Genomic DNA, 20,931 nt, shown 5'->3' on the forward strand with positions numbered 1-20,931 from the left:
GTGTCATAATTTTTTCACTAGGGGTGCTATTGGTCTATTTCCAGGTCCCCGACTAGACTTCTATGAAGTGAACATGGCACAGAAATAAGACCAAGAAAGAGCTTTATTTCATGTCGTAACAGAGTGTAGGGGACATACAAATGGGAAGCTTAAAAATATACAAACATGTCAGTGTCTATATACAATTTATACAAACATTTCAGGAAAATTAAAACATAATGAGTAAAAAGTAGTTTTATATATATGAACAACCCCAGATATCAAATATTATTTTTAAAATAAATTATTAAAGTGAATTTGCTTCTATAGAAATGTGTAAAATATTATACATATATATATATTGCAGGGGCATACCTCAGCAGGTAACAGACACTGACAGCTTCCTGTATGAGTGTGAAATTAAAGTGACAACCTGCTGAGTATATACACAGTATATATACAGTATGAAGCAATAGTGAAATAATGTGCAAAGAAAAAAGCCTTTCATCACAGGTGAGAGTCTGTAACAAAACAGCCACATTAAAAGTGGTTTCGTGTGTGTCAAATTTACTGCAGTGTGCAGTTTAAGACCTTCTGCGATGAAAGACCAAAAGGTGAAAGTGCAAAACGACAGTGAGCCTGTTTGATTTCTTCTTTCAAGCGTGAGGCCGGGGCAAACTGAGCTGGTCCAGTTTTTATCACATAAACGGTAAGACTAAAACAAAACTTGCCACCACCAGCTGTAGGTAACATACATGAGCTCTTCATATAACAGGCATGAAGGATAGAAAAAGCTTATACTCTAGACAGCACCCGTGTTCTCCTAGACTTATAGAAAAGGTGTAGGAACATTTGTTCTGGACGTACCTGGTCATACAGATTATATTTGTTCTTATTTGACAAGGTTTTTGAAATCCAGAACTGAAACTTTTACTGCTTTGTGTTTTCCTTTCTCACGGCTCAAACTCTTCTTTCACATGTGTCAATTTATTGTAGCCATTATTAGTTAATGCTGATGATGGAAAGGAATATGCTAAGGAATGTCTACGCTGAGGCCTGGCACGGTTTGGATCAGGCTGAGTACAAGAGTCGCTCATAGAACGGACAACACGGCCTGGGTGTTTGTGTGAAATGCCGTCTGAAGAACTGAACAACCCTGCAGCGTCATGGCTGCTGTTGTTACGCTGGTTTATCTGGACGGGGTGGGCAGATTCTGGGATACTGTTTTGCGTTTGGAGGCCAGGTTTTTGATGCTTGTTGTCGGGTAAGTTGGCAGATCTAGGGGGGGTGCTGACACCTGAAACTATTGGTGCTGAATTGTGGTTATTGGTAAAGATCCTGGTCTCAGGGCTGTCACTGGAAAGTGGTTTAGAGACCACCTGTGGGGATCTAGAGGGACTGCAGACAACGGGACTTAGCTGAGTTTTGTTGTTGTGGCGCGGAGGTTGGCTGATGGTCTCGTTTTCCTCATGAAAATCTGCCTGGTGGTCAGCATCCTGTTTGTTCAGACGTTCTGTGGTTCTCTTGCTCACATTGTCAGTCGTGTCTCTCCCCATCAGGAGCATCTGATTTTCAGATGCACTGACTGTACTTCCATCTGATTCCAGCCTGGTCACCGGCAGTTTCGGTGTCTTTCCTGTGTGAAGACAAAAACACACCAGCTGTTAGTAACGCTGACTTTTAATGAGGGATGATTCCAGTTTATTACAACTTGCTTCTTGTTTTTTTTCTTGTAGCTTTAGCTAAAGGTCCTGCTGCTATTAAAACGCCACAGAGAAGTCAGACAGGACCACATGTATGAGCAGCATGGACAGGTTTTAACCTAGCCACTAGGTTAGCCAAGCGGGGAACACTAAAACTAACTGTCCGATCTAAACGTCCATCACAGTTTACAGACCCACCTCAGCATTTTAGCAGCTAGTCTATGGGTTTTTAGTTAGCATTATGTGGAGATATATATATGTATATATATATGGATCATCAGGACTGAAATGTGTCATGTTTAGAAACCCAGTGGCAGTAATTTGTGGTCTGTGGCCTCCACAGTGATTTGTTCAGTTGTTTCAGTGACTTTCATCTAAGTGGTGCTTAACTACTTTGTTGGAGAGAAGTCTTAGTTTCAGTTACTTACCAAATTTGCCACATCTCCACAGCCAGACAGCTAATCCACTGGCAAGTAAACCAAGTACAAATGCAATGGCCCCTACAACAGCAGTGGCAGTGGTACAAGAGCAGGGTCTCATGCAGTCAGCTGAAAGGACAACAAACATCATGTTGACATACAAGTGCACAATCTGATATTTCATGTGTGTATACCACAAGGAGGAAACTAATCTGCTCAAACAGATGCTGCAGAGACGGGTTAAATGTGGCCCCATCCCTGCAGTGAAATGACCTGTGGGTGGCACAGGGGCCACTCCATGTTCAAAGTGCAAATGTGAATTGAGGTGTGCTGCTACAGCTCCAGTGTACCTGTTATGAGGATTTCTGTGTCACTGGACCTGTTGAACTCCACCTGCTGAGCCCTGCAAGTGACCCTGTGATGAAAAGAGACATCAGATAAAACTTTAGAACCTTTCTGATATTTGGTGAACTGCACACATGTTGCAGTGTTTACGTCCGCTCTTGTAAATCATTTTACTGTTGGGATTTTTTTCAGTGCAGTGTCTGATCCCATGTTTCTGCATCTAGTAGAATTATGATTCATGTTTAAGTGATACACTAAATGTGAACCTGCTGGTGGCAGTTTGCAGAGTCACTCTTCGTCTCACGGTTTGACATCCACTGGCATCTCGATCTCTTTTTGGGTCTTCGGCAGGAATTTCGTTTCCATGATCATCCAGAAACTTGATCTGGGGCTCTAACAGACAGCAACGTGCCTCACACTGCAGAGTCATGCCTCCACTCTCAGGAGAAACCACTGAGAGTTTCGGAACAGAGGCTGCTGCTACAAAAACAAGAATAATACAGGGTGTTACCTCTGAGTGTCTTAAGTTCATATGTGAGTGGAAAACAGGAACAGCATCAGGAAAACTTAATTAACCAGTTATTACTCACACCCAGCCATATTGGAAAAATAACAGCAAAAACTATAACATACTGTATTGTAATTGTTTCTTTTCTCACTCCTTTGGGTGGAGCTCAACTGTATTTTTATGTTCTTCATGTTATTTAATAAAAGAGCAAATTGGAGTTAAAACCGAAACACAGGTGAAAACATCCACTGCTTTTTCTTTCATTTTGGAAACAAATCATATCCTAACTATAGCTTATGTTTTTGAATTAACTGATTAGATGTTCAAAAGGATCGGGACACTTCTAGCTGAGCTCTTTATTGATTTAGCTGAAAGGACCAAACTTTCAGGCCAGTGCATCACATGGCCCTAGTCAATGAAACCCTGATACAGGGAGGTTGTAGGTGACTACAGAGTAGCTGCAAAACTTTTATAAGTCTATACAAATACACTTGACTGGACGTACCCACAACAAGCTCCACCATCGTAATTTCTCGGGGGGCATTCTTCCAGAGTCTCATGCACCGGTATCTCCCGGCATCAGACGGCTGCACGTTGGAAATCCTCAATGAGACGTCTCCGTTTTTCAGGTTTTTCATGATGAAGCTTGTCCTGTACTCGAAGGCCGGATTCTTCATCTCGTGAGTCTCACAGCCGTCCCGGTACAGGAAGATGACGTTTGGGTGCAGGCCTTGTTTGGACCACTCCACTGTTGGATGGTCGCCGCTGTCAGTGATGGTGAAAGTACAGGGGAGGGTGACATCCTCGCCAGCAAATGCCAGGACCTTCTCTGGACCAAGCACTTTCTCTGGTGGACCATGTGCTGAGGATTCTCCTTCTGAAAGAAAATACAAGCAAACCTTTTATCCCAACAACGCTTTCAGATAAAACAAAACATGACGACATACTGGCCTCTCTTGATGCATTTCCACACCACTTTGCTGCCTTATATTCAGTTGTGTGTGTTGCTGTTTTTTTTTTTTTTATGAGCATTGAAAACAGGGAGAGACTGTTGGTGTGACTATTACTGTGGTTGAAGGAAGCTTTTTCTTGGCCAGTTCAGCTGATTTCATTGTCACGCATTTCTCTCTCTGTTTATGTTTTACCTTGTGCAGCCGTTACTTTAATTTGATGGCATTCAATTCAATCCACACGATATGAAAACTATTAAAGGAGGCACCTGAAGTGACTCAAGCATTTCTTTGGTCTAAACACTAATCATATGTGGGAGAGGCACCAAATAATGACGTTGATGCTACTGTAGCTGACAGCTACTCACATTCCTACTGGAAAAATGTCACCCGACTACAACCATAAAACAAAAACTTGTGTAATGTTTGGCTGCTGCCTGCAGGTCCTCGAGCGTTTAAGACTAAGCAGGTTTCAAATGAACCATAAAAGAATTTCCACTGTACTTTGCTCCGTTTTTTGTCCATATTAACAATATTATGATTGCTCTTATGGAAAATGGCTTACTAATGGGATTGTAATGCATTATCAGTGGATAGTGGGATAATAATGTGTAGACCGCCCAAATCACAAGTATTATCTATTTGTGACACCAAGAACCAGGCTTTTTACTTCAAGCTAACAAATTCACTATCTCAAAAAAAAAGAAAAAAGAAAAAGAAAAACTAAAAGGAAACAAAACATAAAAAAGAACCATCAGCTTTGAACCTTTTCAGCCTTTGAAATGACCTGCACTCAATACACAAATACAAATATCCTGGGGGTGACCTCCCATGATGCTCCTCTCCCTCTCCATCTGTATACATTAATACCCTGTTGCTATATGTTACTAACTTGATTTCTTCTCTCTAGTAGTTTTGTCTTTTCTCTCCTGTCTCGTCCTGTCGCTCTCTGCAGGTATTTCGGCCTGCAGAGCGGTAGAATCTGGATCTGCGACTGCGAACCACCTACTGCCGAGTTTTCCCCTGCTACTGTTGCCAAGTGCCTGCTCATGGGGGAATGTTGGGTATTTGCAGTTATATTATTATAAGAGTGCAGTCCAGACCTGCTCTAGCTAACTTCTGCTATGATCTGCTCCTGTATAAATTGACTTGACTTGACTTGGTATGAACAGTTGAATCTTTATCATGATGCCAAATGACTTCATTTGACGTCAGAGCATCAAATCCCAGGGTACAGCAGGACCAGTATACTTACATTCCTCTGGCAGCGATTGTCATGGGGAAGATTTATATCAAGTCTCAACTCATCATAAACTACATAAGCTCAGTGGTACAGGTTTCTCAGTGAACATTTTCCTTTCTGCTGTGCTTTTTTTTTTTTCACGCGTGATACCAAATCCTTTCAATGCATAGACCTCAAAGCATCGAAGGATCACTGAATGTGGATATACTGCACACAAGCCCAGGGGCCAGATCAAGGGGCCCCTGGGCCTGAGCGTCTGTTTGAAGTGACATTTCTTGTTGGAAAGTCAATTAACATTCATCAGCATTTCACCAACTCACACGTGAACCAGTCTTGAATCACGGCTTAAATAAATCAAGGTTTTCTTTTCAGGTCTGACTCGAGTTTCAAGTATGAAGTCCAGAGCAGAAGTAGTTAATTAATAAAATGATTCATTTTAATGTCTGGTCATTTTCACAACCTGTCTTATTAATCAACAACAGACCAAAAAAAATCTGACATCTGTGCCCATCAGCATTCACCTTTTCATTCAGATTGTGATTTCTCTTCAGTGTTATCGTTAAAATCATGTTTCAAAGGCACAAAGGTTGTAAAAGTGCACAGTCCATAAAACACACTGCCCCTGGTGCTCACACAGATCTGCACCACCCACACATAATGTCCCAGGACATTATGTGTCACACACACACACACACACACACAAATGCAACAATGCATTTGTGAACCATGTGCAGCTCTTTCTGTTCACAGGAACAATCTCCTCAGATATCAGAGTGACGCAAATTCTCTTCAAGTGTTTGTGTTTTAGGCCATTAACCGTTAACTGACTGTGTCCTTCAAAATAAAAGGAGTTTGTCGTGCTGTGCTGCTTTTATGTGTAAATAGCTGCAGCCGTTCCTGTAAGAACACACTTGCCCCCACCTCACTGAGAGCTGGGTTAATTTACACTCCGGGGCTGCTCTTGTTTCAAACGGAGAAACTCATTGAAATCGATGTGTACACATTTTTATTACTAACACATAATATATCTGACCTGTTATAAAGATGTATTTGAAGATACCTACACACCTGTACAACACGACAGCAGAGCAGAAACCAGCAGAAGACGATGACACATCCCAGAGCACAACAGATCTTCTCAGAGGTGTTGGAGAGCGGGGCCCCGCAGACTCAGGCAGGAGTGTGGCCCGGCTCTCAGAGCACACTCACTGAGCCCACGGTTCATTCACAAGCTTTTCTCCTCCGCCCTGACGTGTGGTGCGTTCAATGTCACTGCGACAATTCACTTCCTTGTGCTTCTTCCCTCCTCAGTGCACAAACCGCGTCAGTCGTGAAACCACCAGCACACACACACACACACACACACACACACACACACACACACACACACACACACACACACACACACTCTGCCGTGATTAACTCTCCGACATGAATTATAATCATCCTCCTTCCGGTGGTAATTTGTGGTGTTTATAATTTCCGAACCAGCCTTGAACGTAACGAGATCATTCGAGAAGGTGTGTGCGGCTGTTTCCGGGTCGTGGATTTTACACAGCTGTTGTTCAAAGACAGTTAAACCAAGTGTTGTTGGTTTCCTGCGTGATGAAATCTGCCCACACAACTGTAACCAGTCCTGCACCAAAACACTCATCCTGCCTTAATTTGTCAAACTGTCAAACCTGCGAACATGCAGTGACACAACCTGTAATTCAAAAAAACTTTCATCTGATAGTTTCTAAATATTTCAGGCCAAAAGTTTCAAAAACAAATCTAGCCCCACATGCTTGTGTTTCCTCTGTACTGTGGCCCGAGTCTGGCCCAGGTATTGCTTCCACATCTGGACCAATTCTGCCGTCCAAGCCAGCATCGGAGGATAACATCCAGAATCTGCCCCGGCCTTGAAGTACATGGGCCAGACCTGGAGCGGGGACTCAGTCATATGTTGAGCCACAACTCTCATTTTGCTGAGCTCCACCATATCCCCGAGCCCCCTCCTGGTGGTGTGAGCCCCGATTCACTGTTTTCTGTTCATGGCCTGGCCTCCTTCACGTGGCCGAGCACAGCTGAACGCAGCCTGTGGCCCCTCACCGCTGCAAAAACCAGTCCGTCCAGTTGAGGGAATGAATCATGTTATACTTTTTTTTTTTTTGTAAATCAAAGCCAACAAAAGCGTAACAAAATACAACAATTCTCACAGCAGCAACTTAAAAAAAAATGATACCAATGGGGAATAAATAATCAGTATCTCAGGTATCTGTGATAAGCAGCATGATATCCCTTTAACAGGAAGTGTCATCCACAGGCCAAACACTCACTGTGCTAGAAACATGCTTTAATACTGAATATGTTATGAATTTGTTACATCATTATACCTTTTGTGGATCTAGTGACTTTTAATATGTTTTTATTCGTTCTGATATTCAGTCCATCACCGTGACGATATGACGATGCTGAACACTGACTGGATGACTGAAGGAACAAAGTAATGAATATATATATATATATTTATTATCATTGCCTCTGACATTTAATTTATTTAATAAATGATTAATGAAATAGTGAAAAATACCGTTCACCCCTCTTGAAAGCTTTATTTAAATGGTTACAGCCTGTTATTTAAACCTTTAAACCAGTTTTGATGTTGTAGCTGCACGAGGTCGTCCCCCCCCCCCCCCCCCCCCAGCATGCTGCTGATCCAGGTTTTTAAATTTAAAGGTCCTGTTTTTTAACTTCTCTAGTGTTTTATTTGAAGTGTTGATCTCCATCAGAAGATATATCTGTGGTTTAAGAACCAAAAACCATCTCAGTGTAGTTTCACATCTCCTCTCTCAGGCTTCTCTCTGGAGCTCTAGTAACAGCAGGTCAGTCAGCCAATCAGAAGAGAGGATCTGAGCCTCTCTTCTGATTGGCTGACATTTTTCTGAGTGATAAAAATGTAGCAGATTATCAGTAACCACAGACATATGCAGTGCATCACCCTCTGCTGGCAGAAGTGATGCACTGAGGTTTCTGTACAATGACAGATTTGCCTTTTTATTCATTTATGACTGAATGAAGAACAGAAAACACAACGTATGAAGCAACTGTCAGGGTCAAACAGGATGCAGAGTTAGATCAATAAACCTATAAATCTAAGCTACCTACAACTTAATTTTTCTGCATAGTGTCTTTGATTATATAGATTTGTGTAAATATCCTGAACATCATTTTCAGAGTGCCAGGATGTTGCACCTCATGATGCAGCCCAGCGATGTTTTGTTTTTACATCACCTGATGGTCAGGGTCTGTCTCCTCCTCTTACAGTCACTCAGAGGTAAGTTCAGTGCAAAAACACTTGAATCACACCACTGCGTGTGTTAGAAGTCGAAGGACACAACTTCATGAACTCGTCACGTGCCAGGTCGGGTTTTCTTCGTCTTTAAAGGGAAACTCCACATCAAAGTCTGTCTACAGCTGTTGGAGAGGAAAAAGATGGCGATGATGACAATGTGTTAGATCTTATGAAGATTATATTATTCTAATGTAGTTGTGTCATATCATTTATTCTAATGCAGTGATTCCCAACCTTTTCCAACACGAAGGCCAAATAATGCTTCTCGGAATACTTTTGATTTTCAAGATAACGATCAAACATTCAGGAGATCAGTAATCAAATCAACATCTGTCTCTTCACTCTCTGCCCTTTCAGTTCCTCTTGTCGCTAACCAGCTAATCATTTTGTTACTCCAGTGTTTGCCATGTAAGTTTTTTGGCACAAACCAGACTGGCTCTAAGACTGCAACACAAAAACGGGTACACCAAGTGAAAAACTCATTGATTTACAACAAAATGATCAAAAGAAGGTAGATGAGAAGAATCTGTGAAGTCAGTTATGTGAAGAGTGGGTGAGTGAAAATGTGCTGTGTGGGTGTTGGGCCCTAAAAGCAAAAAAAACCCCACACTGCAGAGTGGTCTGGGATAAGGAGTCCTGCCAACTTCTGTCCAGTACATGTACAGTGCTGGCTTTATTTCTGATTTATGGCCTGATAGTGACGACAACAGAGGAGCCACAAAAACAAAAGGCTGATAAAAATCAGAGATGTACTGAAAGAATAATTCCCACCGCTGATGTAGGCCGTGTGTTTTATTGATTACTGATTACAGATCTGTTTCTGTTTCTCCACAGGTCAGGCTCAGGCTGTGGTTGGTCCGTCTCAGCCAGTTGTGTCAATACTTGGTGATGACATCACTCTGCCGTGCCACCTGAAACCTGCCGTTAATGCCTTGGACTTGAGGCTGGAGTGGGCGAGACCGGACCTGAGCCCTGGCTTTGTGCATGTGTGGGCAAACGGTCAAGAGCGTGTGGCTGACAAACAGCCGTCCTACGAAGGAAGAACATCACTGTCCCCGGATGGACTGGAGCACGGAGACGTTTCGCTGACACTCTCCAGAGTAAAACTCTCTGATGAGGGAACATACAGGTGTTTAGTCCCCTCACTGGGTCAAGCCACTTTCATTAAACTTGTTGTTGGTGAGTGGATATACAGAACACTTATATACTTTATTTTTTAACTTATAACCCTCACTAGTTAAAGCAGTGTACCTCCCTGGGCCACGAAAACAACACTTTGTGGTCTTCAAGGGGGTTTATTGTCTCTGCTGGTTCCCTGGCAAACTCAAGACACAGACATAACCCGGGCACAAAACTACAACGTATATGCAAGCTCAGTTTATTCTTTCACCACGTGCACACGTTTCTGTTGTTTTAACTAAACATTGAACAGTAATTGAAACACTGTTAACTTGACTCAGAAAGACATCATTACCCAAAATTTGAAACTGTTATTACAGGAAAGTTAGGTCTCCTCTCTCTCATATTTAGGTGCCGTCTCCTCACCTGTTATCCACATGACCAAACTCAGCAGCCAGTTGTTGTTACAGTGTGAGTCTAAAGGCTGGTACCCAGAGCCTGAGGTGTTGTGGCTGGACGGTGAGGGAAACCTCCTCCCTGCTGGACCTACAGAGACAGTCAGAGGTCCTGATGGCCTCTATACTGTCAGCAGCAGAGTGACTGTGGAGAAGAGACACAGCAACAACTTCACCTGTAGAGTCCAACAGAAGATCATCAACCAGACCAGAGAGACACACATTCACATCACAGGTAGAAATCTTTAGAAAGCTGCTGCACTGATGCTGTTAACTTCCTGAAACAGATTTCTGTCTAAACACCACGGTGTCCTGTGTTTCATCATTTCAGGTGATTTCATCAAGGACCCAGCTGCAGTTATTTACAGCATTACTGTGCTTGTGATTTCTATTCTTGTTGAAATTAGTGTAATTTGTTGGATCATCAAATCTTCTTAGTCCCATTGGAGCTGTGAAGGCGTCCTGTCGTGGATTTGAAGTCTCAGCTTCCTGCAGAACTAGGACCTGTGTGCTGGTCTCACAGGGTCAGTGCTCAGACAGCCCGGCCTCCTGTCAGTCAGGGTGAACACGACCACAAGAGGCCTCTGTTTTAAAGAGAGGTCATCAGGTCATTGTGTCAGAACTACACATGTTGACTGTGGTGTATTAAAATCCCATGATGCATTGAGGTTTCCCTGTTTTTGGTGAATTTTAATACTGTGACAGTTTTAACAGTTTTGATCATGATATAATAAATTGTTTTCAATTTAATTCAATTGTGGTGGTTTTACCTTTATCCTTATGGTGTCATTTTAATGGTTCAGGATGGTTGTTCTGACTGAATCTGAGCACAGACTGCTCCTGTAAAACCCTGCATTCCTCCTGCTGCCTCTGTCAGCAGTGAAATCAACAAGAAATACTATTGTGGTCAGAGTTATTTGAAACTTCTCCTTGTTTCTATTGTTATTTTGAGAATCACACCCTTGCACTTCCAGTTTATTTTTTGTTTTTATTGAGTTCTAAATCTTGCTTTTATTGGTTTTCTTGACTTGTGTAAGTGGATTCATGCTAGTTCACAAGACTCTCTAATAGAGAGACTGAGAAACTGAGAGACTTCAATTAGCTTGATTAGCAAGTTACAGCTGAGAAAACCTGCAACAGAGACTGACTAGAAACATGATTCTGTTTCTCTGCCTCTCTCTGATTCAAGTTACCAAGACTTTAACACTAATTAATGAGGCCTGACAGTCCTGTACATGCTGAGAGTGTCGGACCGTCAGGCCTCATTAAGCAAGATTGAGATTTTGCTGGACTGGCTGAGTGAGTCACCTGGTCCAATAAACGCCAGTGTGGGAAGAGTGTTATGTAATGAGGAGCAGGGTTTCTGTTGATGTCACTGTCACCCCCTCAGCACTTCCTTGAGGAAAGGAAAATTCAAAAATAAGATCTCTTCTTTGGCTAACCTTTTTCTCCTGGTGATACAACTGAGCTGAAATTCAGATCAATATAAGATTTTGACCATTTTTTCATAGTCTTTTATTTCTCTCACTGCTCTGATCTTTACTTGTCTCTTCAGCCAGCAGTAAGATCCTAAAGAAAACTTGATTGGCTTATAAATGAGCCTGCACAACGCCTGAACCTGTGATTGTGGTTTAGGAGAAACAGGTCAGAATTCAATAATCTCCAAACAAGAGCTGATTTGTTTCTGAGACAAAGGAAATACAGCAACATTTTCCTCTGGCTTCCTAATCCAAGTTGTACCATTCAGCAGATTTCATGCCTGTTACTTCCTAACTGACGTCCAAACTGAGTTCAGGGTCTGAATACTGAGATTTCACTTTTTCATTTTTAATACATTTCATTATCCATTATTGATTGTGGATTGACATTTGAAATTAAATATACAAGAAACTAAGCAAAAAGGTGAGAGGTTGAATGCAACTGATATAAGCAGAAGTAGAGAGAAGACATCGAGTTGTCCAATAGTTCATGTACATGCAGTTTATGATGGTGATGAGCCACTGTCTTTGGCTGAAGCTGAGCTGTTCCACAACTTGATGGCTGCTTCTTCTGCAGTGAAATCATCTATAAGCAGCACAGTCCAGATACACAGTTGAAACCAGACGTTTAAATACACTATATAAAAAGGCACATAACCTTTTTTTTCTCACCATCTAACATTAAATCAGATTGAACTTTTCCTGTTTTTGGTCAATTATGATTACCAGAATTATTTCTATTTGTTAAATGCCAGAATAATGAGAAAATTATTTTTTTAGACAATTTTTATTACTTTCTTCAAAGTCAGAAGTTTACATACACTAAGATTACTATGCCTTTAAACAATGTGGGAAAGCCCAGATGATGATGTCATGTCTTTGGAAGCTTCTGATAGGTTTATTGACAACATTTGAATTAATTAGAGGCACACCTGTGGATGTATTTTAAGGCACACCTGAAACACACTGCTTCTTTGTGTAACATCATGGGAAAATCAAAAGAAATCAGCCAAGATATCAGGAAGAGAACTGTGGACTTGCACAAGTCTGGTTCATCCTTGGGATCAATTTCCAGATGCCTGAAGGTGCCACAATTATACACAAGTATAAACACCATGGGAATGTCCAGCCATCATACCGCTCAGGAAGGAGACAGGTTCTGTGTCCCAGAGATGAACGTGCTTTGGTCTGAAATGTGCATATCAACCCAAGAACAAAAGCAAAAGACCCTGTGAAGATGCTGGCTGAAGCTGGTAAGAGTGTGTCATTATCAACAGTGAAACGAGTCCTGTACCGACATGGGCTGAAAGGCCACTCTCCCAGGAAGAAGCCATTACTCCAAAAGAAACATAAAAAAGCCAGATTACAGTTTGCAAATGCACACAGGGACAAAGACCTTAATTTTTGGAAACATGTCCTGTGGTCTGATGAAACTAAAATTGAACTTTTTTTTGGCCATAATGACCATCGTTACATTTGGAGGAAAAAGGGGGAAGCTTGCAAGCCTGAGAACACCATCCCAACTGTGAAATATGGGGGTGGCAGCATCATGTTGTGGGGTTGTTTTGCTGCAGGAGGGACTGGTGCGCTTCACAAAATAGATGGCATCATGAGGAAAGAACATTATGTGGAAATACTGAAACAACATCTCAAGACATCAGCCAGGAAGTTAAAGCTTGGGCGCAAATGGGTTTTCCAAATGGACAATGACCCTAAGCATACTGCCAACCTGGTTACAAAGTGGCTTAAGGATAACAATGTCAGTGTTTTGGAGTGGCCATCACAAAGCCCTGATCTCAATCCTATTGAAAATTTATGGGCATAGCTGAAAAGGCATGTATGAGCAAGGCGGCCTACAAACTTGGCTCAGTTACCCAAGTTCTGTCTGGAGGAGTGGGCCAAAATTCCGGGAAACTATTGTGAGAAGCTTGTGGAAGCATATCCAAAACATTTGACCCAAGTCATACAGTTTAAAGGCAATGCTACCAAATACTAATGAAATGTATGTAAACTTCTGACTCTCAAGAAAGTAATAAAAAATTGTCTAAAAAATGATCCCTCTCATTATTCTGGCATTTAGCAAATAGAAATAATTTTGGTAATCCTAATTGACCAAAAACAGGAAAAGTTTAATCTGATTTAATGTAACAGTGGGAAAAAAAAGGTTACGTGTCTTTTTATATAGCGTATGTAAACTTTTCATTTCAACTCTACATCCTCAATCCAGAAATCACCAGGTGACTTTGGGTCATGAGGTTTATGTGACTTCTCCTCCTCACTTGTTTCTGTTCTTTGCCTGTGTAATCAGTGTGTCTAAGTTTCTATTTCCTTTGAGGTCAATTAAAAAGAGGAAAGTAAATGTTCAGTAGAAGAGTCAGAATTTATTGGTATTTCATTGCGTCTGTGCTCACGCTGGAGTTTCGTTTCTCTCAGAGCAGGTTCGTATCAAACTCATTTGTGGACACTATTTTAATTTTGCTGTGAATGTTTTATGATATATTTTATGAATCCTTCTAAGGTCTGTGTACACCGATGGACACGAACTCAACGACTCACATGACACATATCAGTCATGTGCTTTTCACATGCTCAGCTTCAGCTTCATTTGCACTGGGACCTTCTCTGAGGATTTTATATATTAAATGTTTGCGCAGATGTAAATAAAAATCTACTGTTTTCAGTTTTCCTCCAGAAATACAGTTAGTCAAAACCTCCAAGGTTGAAATCATAGCATGTTTTTTTTTTTTTCTCTGCATTTTACGCCTTATTTGACAAGACAGTGCAGAGAAACAGGAAATGAGGGGGTAGAGAGAGAGGGAAGGACATACGGGGAGTCCGACCAGCCGGCCAGCCGAGAATCGAACCAGGGACTTGTCTGCTCTGAGCATGTACATCCGTGTGGTATGCGCCCTGACTACTCAGCTATCAGGTCTCCTCTTTTGTTGATTTTCATAAATACAACCTAACTAAATATTTTTGTTTGTTTTCAGACAAAACTTTTTATCCGTTTTCAGAAACACAGGAAGCTGAATTCAGAGAGTGATGGACTCTGCTGACATCAATTTCCACCTCTCTGTTGTTTTTGTTCTTCTTCTACAGTCATTTAGAGGTACAGTAATCTACTTAGTAAACAGCCTTGGCTTCTGAATAATCCTCATATACAAACCTGTGACTGCGACACCTTGGTCAGAGGACATGATGCAATTTGAAGTCAGTGAAATCACAAGATGAATACAAGAGAACGGAGTCCTCTTTCAAATTAACTCACAATGCAAAAGTTGGTCCACTTTAAGAGGACTGAGACTGGCTTGTTTAAAAAAGAAAACAGTCTGAGACTAATTACATCACTTAGTATTTTAATTATATTTTAGATTTGATCGTTTTGTCATTTGATTATTTCTTCGTTTTTGGTGTAAAACTGACGACATGAACTGTAACTATGTTCCTGTTTTTGTTTGATCTTTAGTTTTCCTCTCAGTGCAGTCAGAGCTGGTTTGTTCACATCAGCCAATTGTAGCGTTGGCAGGTGATGATGTCATTCTACCATGTCACCTTGAACCTGCCATCAATGCCACAAGAGTGGAGTGGACGAAACCTGGTGTTCACCCAAAGTACGTCCAGATTCATGATAAACGACTGTTGCATTGGATTCAAAATCCGTCTTATGATTTCCGGACTCGACTGTTTGTGGATGAACTGGAACAAGGAAACGTCTCCATGAAAATCTTCAGAGTGAGACTGTCTGATGAAGGGAAATACAGATGTTTCATTCCCTCAGTGCAGGAAGAAGCTTTTGTCCGTCTCAGTGTTGGTGAGTCAGACTCTGTGTTGATCCACTGAGCTGAACTAACACAAAGTTCCCAAGAGACACATTTTGAGAAACTTCTTCTCTTGTCACCAGGTTCAGTCTCTTCACCTGTCATAGAGGTCACTTCAATTACAAGTAGAAGAGTGGTGTTACAGTGTGAGTCTAAAGGCTGGTACCCAGAGCCTGAGGTGTTGTGGCTGGACGGTGAGGGAAAGCTCCTCCCTGCTGGACCTACAGAGACAGTCAGAGGTCCTGATGGCCTCTATACTGTCAGCAGCAGAGTGACTGTGGAGAAGAGACACAGCAACAGCTTCACCTGTAGAGTCCAACAGAAGGACATCAACCAGACCAGAGAGACACACATTCAAGTTCCAGGTAAATACTGTGTCCACATTTAGAATATGATCACTGTGTTTAAAACATGTTTTTATATAAATTCTCTTTTATTTTGTGTTTTATAATTTCAGATGATTTCTTTCTGATCCAGTCTACCTCCAGTTCACCTGCTTCTATCTTTGGTTGGGTTGTTGGCATCATTATCACTCTCACAGCTGCCTTGGTTGTGTTGATATGGAGACAAAGTATGTCAATTATATCAAATATAATTATACTTCAATTATATACACACAACATTTGTTAAAATATGACCTTAACATTACCTTATTACTGCCGTATTACCGTATTATTATGTTATTGGTTCTTTTGTAACACATGGACCATAGGAAACCAGGGGCCAATGATGAAACAGCAAAGAAGCTATGACCAAGTGTCATATGTGCACTTTTCAATAATGAATCAGGCCTCCAGCTGGTGGCGCCCTGCATTAACATGACATGTCTGCTAATTTACTGCAGGGGGCAGTGGAGGGCGTCTTATTAGTGTTCATAACATGTTTGAGCAGGAGTTTTATAATTTATCCAGTAACAGTTTCACTTAATGCTCACAGTAGAGACAGGGGACAGCATTAGTGGTATTCTTATCAATGCATTTACTACTGTATTTAATATTACACAGAGGACAGTCTAGACCTGCTCTATTTAAAACATACCTTGTCGTAATTTGGTGCTACATAAATAAAAATGGACTTTATTGAACTTATTACTGCTGTTTCATCCTAAGGTTCCTGGTTCAGTGACATTTATATAAAAAGGAAATGTATTTCTCACATTAATGTACATGCTCAGTGAAAATCATTTTCGTTAACAGATAATTTGGCTTTGCACTTTCCGTTATACCACAGTTTGTCCTTACACTCAGTGATGAGGCAGCACCTTGTCAGCAGGTGACCACTGTGACTGTATTTAACATCTGCAGCATCAACAGATGTGTGAACAGACAGAACAGATAGAAAAACGTCAGAACACCAACCAGACCAGAGAGACACACATTCACATCACAGGTAGAAATCTTTATAAAGCTGCTGCACTGATGTTGTTAACTTCCTGAAACACATTTCTGTCTAAACACCACAGTGTCCTGTGTTGAGGACCCAGCTGCAGATATTCATGTGATTATTGTGCCTGTGATTATTGTTGTATTGAGTCTACTGAGTATGTTTTTTATTGTTTTGTTCCACCATCAACGTACCTCTGAAATATGCATGTCTGATGGTGAAGAAAATGTATCACAAATGTCTGTGCCCACAACAGAGGACTTGACCTGATACTCACCAAATATAAAGATTTGTTCTGGACAGCAACAGTGTGCTGATGTTTTCTGTCTTTTTATACCTCAGTCAAGTGATTGTGGGTTTTCTGTATTTAGTTTAGAACATTTTTATATAAATACAGTCTGACTGCAAATATATTGATCAGGCTTCACATCCATGTCTAAACTAGTAGGATGTTATAATAAGTTATAACCTGCAGTGAAACTATGAAGCAGCAGAGCTCAGCACTGATTCAGTCTGCAGTGATCTCACTTTGATTGTCTGCAGATTCATCACTTTCTGGTCCGTTCACACACATACTTTTTACTCTCTTGATGTTTGTGCGACCGCCCTGTGAGTCAGGACTGTAAACACCTCACAGTCTAATACTGCCATTTCATTCTCATACTTTGCTACTCTGTTGTATTTTGTTATATCTATCATACATATATACATGTAGTTATATGTACTGTTCATTTTATATTTATCATATTTTATTTATTTATTTTTTTTTTACATTATATCCATCATACATACGCACTAATCAATGGATAAATGCTCATCTATTATAATATTTAACCCAAATATACTTTACATACACTTAACTTATCTTATTGCCTCAGTCATAATATTGTTAATATAAGCAGTGTTGTGAAGAAGCCCTTTGTTGCTCATTTTCTGGTTTAAATACAGTTTTGTGTACAGATGTTGTACAACTGCAAGGTTTAGATGATAAATGATTTTGTATATTTGAGTTAATTTACTAAAAATATATTTACAGTGTTCATACCGTTAATTATTTACAAATTTATGTTCACACAATTATAATTTACATATTTATGAGTTTAATTATTATAATCGGCATCTCTAAAAGCAGTAACATCCTGAATCCACCTCTGTAGTTATCCTTATTTTCCTTGTCTAAGTCCTTCTAGCCTCTGATTGGTTAGCTTAGCACATGTGACTTAGAGGCAGTAGGTGTTGCTGTGAAGTGTGGAGAAAAGTAAAGAGTGATTCAAACCACCACATATTGAGCCCTGATGTTACACAACCCTCTCAACATCTCAACATGGTCTTTTCATTTTTACTTTTCTGCCTTATGTTGATGTTATTGTAGCTTATTGTCTAATTTCATCTAACTAAATAAATCTATACAACACTGATTATAATGAACATCTTCTATTAAGCCATGTAATTTTATTCTGTCTCTTATGAACTATTTATGTACTGGAAAAAGATTTTACTGCCTCACCATGTGACTGCGAGAAGGGAACATGACATGTAGCCTTAAGGAATCCACCTCACAGTGACACAAATCTGAAGTAAAGCTACAGCAGGAAGTCACTGGAAATGAAATGCACACCAGAGGTACAGTGATAAGTGCAGCATTCATTACATATTTTACAGTATTTTGTTATATTGGATTTTTTTTGCAGGGTCTGAGAGCAATGCTTCAGCTTCCACTTTGTATTTAAAATTGTTAATGGCATTTTGCTCCCAATTAGTTAAGAGCAATCTGTTCCCAAAACAAAATTATTTTCTTTTATTAGAGGGGAATTGGAAGCATGCAAGCTTGTGAACAGCCGAGGCAGGCAACTGCTTGGGACTGCAGCCAAGCTAAGGGCAGAGAAACTCAACTCCATTCGGCAACACTCCATGGTACCCTCCCTCTTAAAGAACCAGTGGACTGTTTGCAATGATATCTGAATAGAAAACCTCAATAAAAGGGCCTCTGGATAATTTGCAACATCTTAGAAGCAACATTTCCAGCTCTTTTCACTCAAGCCTGCACATACAGAGAAGAAGCTTTTCAAGCTTAAGATAATGAAATTAAACTAAACTGACTGTAACTACCTATATAATTAGTTATTTTTTTAAAGCAGGCCCTAAATGTGCATCTAAATGCAACACTACTAAAAAGATGTTTCATGCAGGCTGCTGCACAGACTGTAACTGAACTATCACAAAGCACAAAGCGCATCGAAAGCAGTGGGATAAATTCACCATTGTTAACACAACAAAATCAAACTTAGTAAAGTTAAGCCATTAAGAATAAAACCAGCCAGAAAGGGGCTTTATGTGGTTTGTGTGTTGATGAGGGCTGACCTTATAATGCTATTTACATTCTGCCAATGTTGAAGTTATTTAATTATTCATCTAGATTTGTCATGTTCTTTTGAAAATTATACAAAGATAAACATTTTGAGTGAAAAATTGAAATTAAAAATACATTTCAAATTTCTTATATATTTGCTGGTGTCAGATGATTTGCTATAATGGTGATCACCACTGACCGGGGGCCTGCAGGTCTGTCGCCCTGGGCCGCAGCAGACTGGGCTCGCCGCTGAGGGGAGTCCCCTGAAGGGAGTGGTGTGACCGTCCAGCTGCTGCACTGGGCGCAGGAGGCAGTGGTGTGAGCTGCTGAGCGAATCACCGAGGTCTCTCAAGCCTTTTACATTTTCATGACGGAGCTTTACAAAAAGAGGTGGTGCGCGACACAAATAGAGGAGATGAGAAGAGAGAGGCTGGAGAAGCTCTGAGCTCGGACTGAGGTCTTCAGGAGTCCTCTCGCTTCCATGGTAGGGATTGTGTGGAATAAGTCACACTTTCTGTTTGAGTGTAGGGCTGCATATTGTTTTCACCCGTGTCTGTCTGTCAACAGGGTCACAGAAGACATTGCGCGATAGGATATTTTTCTACACGTTTTTCTACTAAGTTTCCCAGGAAACAATGTTTGAATCCTGATCTTAAGAAATCAGACACATGTATAATGTTGAGATCTACCAGTTCGCACAGCTTGGTGCAGATCCACACGGTAGTCCGGATGTAGTGGAAGAAAATGTTTGACTTGATTTACAGAGAAGGCAGTCAGTGTGGGGGTTCAATGGAGTGACTTTTACAGGTAGGCAAGCAGCCAACCCCCCAACAATCCCTGTGCACTATACTAACCAGAAAAATATGCACCAGAATAACCAGGACCTGGTCATGAGAGTAGCAAATCAAATCCCTCATCAGTTCAGGTCCTGTCCAGCCTCATGATCTTGTGCTGCCTGTCTTCTCTTCCATTTGCTGCTCTCTGTCCGGACACCTTCACCTGTCTCCTTCCAGTCTGAACAAGTTTTAGGCTTATTCTGACACTAAACATATCAAATCTGTAGAACAGAGGAAAAATCTCTTCTATCAAAAATAATTACCAGTAAATGACAATGACACACTCCAGTGTCAATGTAGGATCCTGTACTTTCTGTTTTCTGTGTTGTTAATCGTCCTGGCTCATGGTCTGGACTGCAGTTGAAGCTCAGAGATGTGGGAACTCTCTCTTTCTCTCCTTCTCTCTCTCTCTAGCTCAGAGCCTGAGGTATATTGTTTTCAGCTTGTCGTACATACATTTTTCCATCCCATTCTTGTGAACACGATATCTCAGTAACGCCTCGACAAATTTCTTAAAATTTGGCCCAAATGTTCACCTGGACTCAAGGAAAAACTCATTAGATTTTGAGGGTCAAAGGTCAAGGTCACAGTGACCTGGATAAACAGGGATGCAATCTGAAACTAGTTTGAGTGGCGCAGGCAACTGTGAGGCAGTAATTCTACTTATCTATGAAATAAAAAGGTGGGACAGGCCCGGTCTTGTATATTTCGACCGTGCTGTAACTGTTTCATAATTGGAACTAAAACATGAGTTTTGTATTGAACTGGTCCGGGATGCACTATGTTATGTATTTTTGAGACTCAATTTAGTGCAAATCTATGGGAGATCAGATCCCTTAGACTCTTAAAACAGCACGATTTGGATGAGATTGAAGGAAACTAGGAGGAAGTTTTTGGCACTTCTGTGTTGGCTCAAGTTTTCAACCTTGAAGGTTGGAGATATAAATGTCTCAACTTTTGTCAACATTGACATGCTGCACATCGTTAGCTTGGATAGATTGTCCACAATTC

At 40.8% G+C, this 20,931-nt stretch overlaps 3 protein-coding genes across 4 annotated transcripts; 2 read left to right on the top strand and 1 right to left on the bottom strand.

The window, feature by feature from the left end:
- Positions 1-85: 85 nt before the first annotated feature.
- On the bottom strand, positions 86-6,386 carry LOC139607013 (butyrophilin subfamily 3 member A2-like). Its single transcript, XM_071459560.1, has 6 exons — positions 6,216-6,386; positions 3,460-3,831; positions 2,713-2,926; positions 2,452-2,516; positions 2,111-2,230; positions 86-1,615 (listed from the first exon to the last, which is right to left on the bottom strand). The coding sequence occupies exons 1-6, from the start codon at positions 6,262-6,264 to the stop codon at positions 933-935; spliced, it is 1,503 nt and encodes a 500-aa protein (XP_071315661.1). The 5' UTR covers positions 6,265-6,386; the 3' UTR covers positions 86-932.
- Positions 6,387-7,818: 1,432 nt separating this feature from the next.
- On the top strand, positions 7,819-10,604 carry LOC139607046 (butyrophilin subfamily 2 member A1-like). The gene is made up of 4 exons (XM_071459636.1): positions 7,819-8,463; positions 9,316-9,660; positions 10,012-10,290; positions 10,387-10,604. The coding sequence occupies exons 1-4, from the start codon at positions 8,373-8,375 to the stop codon at positions 10,491-10,493; spliced, it is 822 nt and encodes a 273-aa protein (XP_071315737.1). The 5' UTR covers positions 7,819-8,372; the 3' UTR covers positions 10,494-10,604.
- A 2,977-nt stretch (positions 10,605-13,581) lies between these two features.
- LOC139607040 (butyrophilin subfamily 2 member A2-like) lies at positions 13,582-18,849 on the top strand. 2 transcript variants are annotated; one of them, XM_071459608.1, is made up of 6 exons: positions 13,582-13,971; positions 14,052-14,434; positions 14,524-14,642; positions 15,000-15,344; positions 15,435-15,716; positions 15,809-18,849. In XM_071459608.1, exons 3-6 carry the CDS (start codon positions 14,576-14,578, stop codon positions 15,979-15,981), a joined length of 867 nt encoding a protein of 288 aa, XP_071315709.1. In that variant the 5' UTR covers positions 13,582-13,971; positions 14,052-14,434; positions 14,524-14,575; the 3' UTR covers positions 15,982-18,849. The 2 variants fall into 2 exon arrangements, with proteins under 2 accessions (XP_071315709.1, XP_071315710.1); XM_071459609.1 differs by having other exon boundaries at positions 14,310-14,434.
- The last annotated feature ends 2,082 nt before the right edge of the window (positions 18,850-20,931 follow it).

This window comes from Trachinotus anak, unplaced genomic scaffold (assembly GCF_046630095.1).
Source record: "Trachinotus anak isolate AG129_WGS33_773 ecotype Australia unplaced genomic scaffold, CSIRO_AGI_Tana_v1 ptg000023l, whole genome shotgun sequence".
NCBI classification, from domain to species: domain Eukaryota; kingdom Metazoa; phylum Chordata; class Actinopteri; order Carangiformes; family Carangidae; genus Trachinotus; species Trachinotus anak.

What these genes read in the sequence shown, in the direction of transcription:
- LOC139607046 (XM_071459636.1), top strand. Translation starts at nt 8,373, where the DNA reads ATGTTGCACCTCATGATGCAGCCCAGCGATGTTTTGTTTTTACATCAC. An exon ending in CCTCTTACAGTCACTCAGAG is followed by an intron (nt 8,464 to 9,315) that starts GTAAGTTCAGTG and finishes GTTTCTCCACAG; the next exon opens with GTCAGGCTCAGGCTGTGGTT. An exon ending in TTTCATTAAACTTGTTGTTG is followed by an intron (nt 9,661 to 10,011) that starts GTGAGTGGATAT and finishes TCTCATATTTAG; the next exon opens with GTGCCGTCTCCTCACCTGTT.
- LOC139607040 (XM_071459608.1), top strand. Translation starts at nt 14,576, where the DNA reads ATGGACTCTGCTGACATCAATTTCCACCTCTCTGTTGTTTTTGTTCTT. An exon ending in TCTTCTACAGTCATTTAGAG is followed by an intron (nt 14,643 to 14,999) that starts GTACAGTAATCT and finishes TTTGATCTTTAG; the next exon opens with TTTTCCTCTCAGTGCAGTCA. An exon ending in TTTTGTCCGTCTCAGTGTTG is followed by an intron (nt 15,345 to 15,434) that starts GTGAGTCAGACT and finishes TCTTGTCACCAG; the next exon opens with GTTCAGTCTCTTCACCTGTC.
- LOC139607013 (XM_071459560.1), bottom strand. Translation starts at nt 6,264, where the DNA reads ATGTGTCATCGTCTTCTGCTGGTTTCTGCTCTGCTGTCGTGTTGTACA. An exon ending in GATGGTGGAGCTTGTTGTGG is followed by an intron (nt 2,927 to 3,459) that starts GTACGTCCAGTC and finishes TTGTTTTTGTAG; the next exon opens with CAGCAGCCTCTGTTCCGAAA. An exon ending in CTGCAAACTGCCACCAGCAG is followed by an intron (nt 2,517 to 2,712) that starts GTTCACATTTAG and finishes TTTTCATCACAG; the next exon opens with GGTCACTTGCAGGGCTCAGC.